Source organism: Streptopelia decaocto (assembly GCF_964273445.1).
Source record: "Streptopelia decaocto genome assembly, chromosome: 8".
NCBI classification, from domain to species: domain Eukaryota; kingdom Metazoa; phylum Chordata; class Aves; order Columbiformes; family Columbidae; genus Streptopelia; species Streptopelia decaocto.
Window position 1 is genome coordinate 15,362,436 of NC_138662.1, and position 6,413 is coordinate 15,368,848.

Below are 6,413 nucleotides of genomic sequence, written 5' to 3' on the forward strand. Positions count from 1 at the left end.
AAGCCTTTCACATCCCATTCATTTTGTTCAAAAACTCTTGCAAAAACCATCACAGTGCCTCTTGGAAAGCCATGATCTTCTGTGCATCCAGTTCCAACTCTGCCACATGTGCTGGGAAAGGCACTTGTTTCTTCTGTGCTTCTGGTTCCTTCCCTATCATTTAAATGTCTTTGCTATTGAGTTGTTCAGGAATTGCTTCTTTGGATTTTCACTGTGCTTAGCACAAGGGGCTTTTGATTGAAGCCAGGGACTCAGGATGCTGGCTTACAACACACTGCATTAGAATAAAAAGGGTTTGCATACAATGAGATGACAGAGCAAATTGATCTGATAAAAGGCTCTTAAGTCATGAATTCAAGTCATGCAAGATAAAGAAACATTTCAGCAATAATAGAAACTGTGTTAGGACCTTAGTGATTTCAAATAACTCTTTCTTAATTGGCTTCACAATATTGTTCTGAAATTGTCTGTTGTAGCAGAGGGTTATCAGGAAATGTATGCTTTCATGTCAACAGTGGCTGCCAAACAAACTTTTCAGGGCTGTACTGTGTTTTCTTTACTTTAGTAATGTGAAAGCTTTCTAGGGATTCTCACATTCAGCCCATCTCTCTACCCCAGAGAAGGAGTATCAGCTGATGATCCCACCACAACAGTGTGATAAATGTTGACTCTGAGCCACAACTTTATAGGTAGGAACCAAAACAAAGATTAGGATGATGAGCATTTAATACTATGGCTCTGGTCCTAACCAAGCCCACTGCCAGTATCACTCAGCTCCAATACACATACTTTATCAGGCACTCTTTCCTCACCATCCTTAGCCTGGACCAACTCTTAGCTTATCGGATTTCTCCTCTACACAGTTTCACGAAACAACAGACTCATCTGACCATCATTTTAACTACGTCATCCCTTTGGTCACACAAGCACAGCACTACCAAAGATGCCTTGCAAACACTGGACTTGAGATTTCTTCCCTAGTGAATGAACAGGTCAGCTGAAGGAGGAAATAAAAATAAATAAATGCTCCTTTCAAAAGGGTGGGTTGGAAACCACGCAAACTAAAGTTAATGTTTACCAAAGGCTACAACAGATTTTGTGGTCAACTGACAATTATGAAACCCATCATTGGTATCACCCTGCTCAGGGCTGAAGTGCCCCAAGCTCACCAGGAAAACCCTGGGGAGCTGACCAGCCCCGTGTGCTGCTACCCTGAAGAGAGACGGGGCGACACAGTTTTGCAGCTGTCTCCCCATCGTCTCCCCACAATGGTTCCGGAGATGATGGAGAGGTCTGGGAGAGCACGGGTTGCCTTTCCCTGTCTTGATGCTGGGCTGGGGTCTGCACCCACCTGCTCACTGGTGCGGGGCCTTGGGACCCACCAAGAGCTGGTCCAGATCGCAACCTCCCGAAGCACAAGTAGTGATCACAAAACCCAGAGCACCAGTATTTCACTCCACAGACCATTCCTACATAGGAGTGGGTTCAGCCAGGTTTAGACAAAACTTTATTCCATTTAAAAGGCACCAGCACAGGTGTTACGTCTGTGTGCGTTTCACTCCTGCTTTCCTTATAAAGTGCCAAGCCATTTCTTCTTTTAAAACACTGATCATTTTGTGGTTTTCACTTCTCTGATCTCCTGCAGCAGGTCAGACATTAGACTGAGACTGATTAGCACAATCATAAAATCTTCAAAATCGAGTTTGTTCTCCGATTCCTCATCCAGAGAAGAAATTATTTCCTGGTACTTTGGTTTGTTTTCTTGGCCCTATGAAGAATATTAAAAAAACCCTTTTTATTGCATCATCTGAAAAAAAAAAAAGAAGACAGACATCTATCAAAAGTTAATGTATTTTCTATCTTCCCATTCAGGTTTTTATGCACACATTCATATTAGTTTTTTTAAAGGTATCCCAAGAAACTCAAACAGAAATATTATTGCAACCAGACAGAACAATCAGACCCCAAAATTTCCACCTGAATTCAGAACACTTTTTTAAAAATACACTTAGTCATGACTGAAAATGTGGTAGTGATGAACATAGCTGGTAACTGCCAGAAAAAAAGTCTCCAAGTTTACAGGCACCAGCGCCAATGCAGCTGTTTTTCCACCATACCTGGCTGCTCCTGACACCAGGGTGAGTGACTATGGGGAGGCATTTTCTGCTCCTTTTCTCCCAACAGCCCCACCAGTAACCACTGTCATACTGGGTCAGTGCTCTGGCAAACGACCAAACACCTAATTAAATGCAAAGGGTTTATTCTCTTCATAAATACAGTCTCTTGTCGTCATTTTTTTTCCTGAAATTGCCCAATTTTCTTTAAAAAAAATGGAAGCAGGCATGCCAACTGTGGTTTATTGCTGTCCCCCCTTCCTTTACCCCTGTGTCAGACACAGGTTCAACATAAAGCAACTAATCCACTGAAGACATTTATACCAAATCACTGAAGTCTCTCTTGGGGTAACCCCATGGATTGATGCCCACCCAGCTGCAGGACAGAGCCCAAGGTGCCATTCCTGCTCCCAAAGCACCCGACCGGCGCTGGCCCAGTGTCACCCACTTGCCCAAACCCCCTCACCTGTATGAAACTCCCAAACTGGGTTTGCAGCAGGTTTTTGGTGTCAGCTCTGCTGAGCTTGCCCTCCGGGTCAGCAGAGTTGTTATACACCAAAGCCACGGTAGCAAAAGCTTTTTCAAGGTCTGAGCCTTTTCCTAGAGCTAGTTGGGGGGAAAGAAAAAAGTTATCAGCCTATTGGAAAAAGTGGCATTTGAGATATAATTGAAAGGAATCTGTCAGAACCGTCCTGAGTGGGTGGAAATCTATGTAGTTTCATTAAAGTTAATGAGACTCAAACTGTTCATACTCACAGGGGAGCTGGCCCAGATTTTACTTGGAGTGGGCCAGCAGCACACCTCGTGTCCCATGGAAACACACCCTGAAAAGAAGCTTTTGGCCAGAGCTGAGGCAGTAATGCAGAGTGATGTGTGAGACCCACCTGGTCTGTCCCCACCCTGGGCATCCAGCAAGGACCTGCTACACCACAGGGACCAGCCACTCTGGCCACCTCCTGGGTGCATTTGGGCTCCCAAGATCCTGTACCAGGGAAAAAGTGGCCCATTTGGGAAGCGTGACTGAACAGAAATGCCCACATCTGAGCATCAGCACTGCACTTCAGCATTATGGTATACTTGGGGTTTTGGGTGGATTCATTTCCCTCGCTGCTAAGCCATGTTCTAAAGAATGCACACTCATAACCCTCAGTTAGCAACAGCACCACACACAGGGTTGTGATTTTTAACAGAAAGGCAAGAAGAAGAAGAGACACAGATCAACACGGGAGCACAATGTGGATGGACTCACAAGACCCTCTTGTCTTCCACCAACCAAGGGTCTGCACAGCCTCCACAGCTCTGCCAAATCTCCAGAATTTATCACACCTAGGCTATGGCCTTGGAAGAACTGAGCCCTCCAGGAGGCAACATATGGGTCCCCTTACCTTTTATTGATGCCAGCTGCTTGGCTATGGGTATGCTGGTAGTGAGAGAGAAGAGAGACACAGTTATCACCTGGTGAATTGTATGTGTATATATTTCTTCATGAATGAGTTTGCTCATTTCCGTTTCATTTAATACCCTGAAAACTCAGGGCTTTCAAAGAGAGACTGGCTTTCCTTCACAACAAAAAGGAAAATGGCCTTTACAAGCAGCACACAACATCACACAGCTCCTAATTCCTCACCTAAGCAAGTAGCTTGGAGTTGTTATTAAAAACACTTATCGGGTAATTTTGAAAGAGGCATTGCGATGTTCTCCAGGTATTTTCTTCAGAACATGAAATTGCCCCAGGAAGTTTCTCAGTTTTAAGCCCATCTCCAGGGAAGTGCAGAGGGGTCTGTCATCCCCCACTCACCAGAGTTCCCAATTTGGGGCAGACACACAGATTTTATTTCCAGTAGGACTCACATGTCCAAGAAGCTCCTCCCTGCTTTTTATTAAAACTGAAAGCCTGCTTACTTTTGCTAAAGTGCTGGAAACTAATTACAGAACATCCAACACACAGCAAAAGTTTGTTTGTGATAGACACAAATAAACCTGGATCGTGAATTTCAAGACAAACAGCAGATCACCAGAGATGCAAAAAACAAAGCGTGACTTACCACTTGGCCATACCTGCTGCAGCCGAAGGGCTTTTTTTCGTGGAAGCAGGAGCAGGCTGATTGACCGAGTATTGCTGTGTGCTGGGAACACTGGCTCTGCAGCCACACATCTCAAGGCTGGGGTGTTTGTGATCTCTAAGCAACTCGAGTAATAAATAGCAAACAGATGAATTCAAGCTCTGCCCTGTGAAAGCAGCTGCTTGCAGCCGTGCTCTATCAATAATGTAAATGCTATCTGGTGATCATGGAGCCGGATAAATACATCAATGTAAAACAGCCCCCATAAGGCAGCATTGCTGGGTTGGCAAGTGGCATGGCTTTTATTTTGTGTGAGAATTTGACAGAAACAAACCAAAGTAATGGAGCCTGAATCCTCTTAGATTTGTAGGGATGTAACTTTGCATCAGGAATAACTAAGACATGGAATCCATTCAGCTGTACACATTATCATCTTAATTGGAAACCTTTCTAGTGTGGGCTAATGTAACTTGCCCCAAGCTATAAAGTGAGTTGTTCCTATAGACAGTCAGAAACCAAGTGTTTCTCAAATCCTGACCCAGCATTTATCCCAGGTAGGCATGTTCCTGGTCTAGTATTTCTTCCCCTAGCACAGTGCAAAGAGAAGATCTGTTCTTCCTCCAAACCACTTGCAAAGCAGCATCCACTTTGGAGCCTCTGCTTGGGTTCCTACCGGCGTGGTTACTGCCTGCTTCCCAAAGCAGCACCGAGCCATATGGCACAGCAGTCGCACATCAGAGGAACTGGAAGGGCTCCGATGAACTTTGTTATTTATTGGCAGTGATATCGCTATTCGAAAACACACAGCTTGTCTTGCTGCCTGTCTCTGTGCACCGTCTCCTCCCTGCAGATCTTTTGCTTAGAGGTGTCTAGATGGGATAACTTTGACCTAAAAGACCAAGCGGTTGTTTTAATCCCAGGGTGGTCTGTTAATAGGTCCTGACTTCAACTGCTTCATTCAGCCCATCATTCCTGGTGAAAGGAGACAATACTGATGTTAAAACTACCCAGGATGAGACTTTATGTAACAGGACATGCAAAGGAGACTGCAACAGATGGCCTAGAGAATTAAAATGTTTTCCTCATTTAGTAGAAGCTAAATTACTGAAGGCTAATGAATAAGGATGTTCACCACCTTACTGTTCCTGGATTTTAATTATCTTAAAAAGCATGGGAAAAGAGAACCTTTAATTTTCCATCTCAGAGTGTCATTACTCAAACAATTCAGAGCTTTTTCTGAGAGGTTTAAGCTGTCTTAGATCTCTAGCGCGTTCTTTTGGATTGGCTCATGAATAAAACAGAGCCTGTAATTGCAATGACGCAGCCAAAACACATATAATCAATGCTCATTATCCCATCAATTAACACACTAAAATTAAACAAGAATTCGGGCTTAGCAATCTACCATCACCTTAAAAAACACAAAAACCAAAAAACCCTGAGTCTTGATATCATGTTGAAGTGATAATTCCCTTTCACATCTGTTGAACCATACAAGGAGGCATGAAAAGCCTTACATCCTGGTTAATCCACTGAATGGTAATGTTTGGTCTTAGCATCTAAGGTAAAAATGAGAGTGAGAAACAGACTCTGTTGCATGTTTATCAGCTACAGGCCATGCTCTGAGCTGGCTGGTAAATCCAGCCCTCTGTGTGTTGGGGTCTTTCCACCCGAGATCAGATTTCAGCTCACAGTTTTTTTAATCTTACCGACTTTTGAGAGCCTGAGCTCTAGAACAGGTGATTTGCTTTGCTGGGGTACTAACAAGTTCAAGCAAGCCTGGGGTACCTTATCCCTCTGGGATGCACTAATTAACGTTTGCAGGAGCATTAGTGCCTGACGGATGAAGGGTTCCATGAGGATAACCCTTGCCTTTGCAGATGATCAGCTTTGAGGACAGCAAGATTTTGGCTGTATGTGGTGCTCGAGTATCTGGTCAGCAAGGTGTGCAGGGAGCCAGGCCATCTGCTCTGCATCTATTTTGATACACTCTGTTTATGTTTTAAATATCCAGGTGCTTTTATCAGTCAATTTTTAGCACATTTGACACGTTAACAATATTGTCTGCACCAAATACGCAACCCAACAACTAAAACTGAAAAATCTTTACAGGCAGTTCACTTAAAATAACTGACACTGAAAAAAAGCCACAGTCTCCACGCTTGTTATTTTACTTTCTAAGTGCTTTGTGCAATTCAAGAAGATTTACATTGCAAAACGGTTGTGTGTGATGGAG

General features: G+C 43.8%; 1 protein-coding gene across 1 annotated transcript; it reads right to left on the minus strand.

The window, feature by feature from the left end:
* Positions 1-1,609: 1,609 nt before the first annotated feature.
* SNTN (sentan, cilia apical structure protein) lies at positions 1,610-4,269 on the minus strand (the record flags this gene model as incomplete). Its single annotated transcript, XM_082059871.1, has 4 exons — positions 1,610-1,768; positions 2,581-2,720; positions 3,500-3,534; positions 4,160-4,269. The coding sequence occupies 4 exons, from the start codon at positions 4,267-4,269 to the stop codon at positions 1,610-1,612; spliced, it is 444 nt and encodes a 147-aa protein (XP_081915997.1).
* Positions 4,270-6,413: the final 2,144 nt, after the last annotated feature.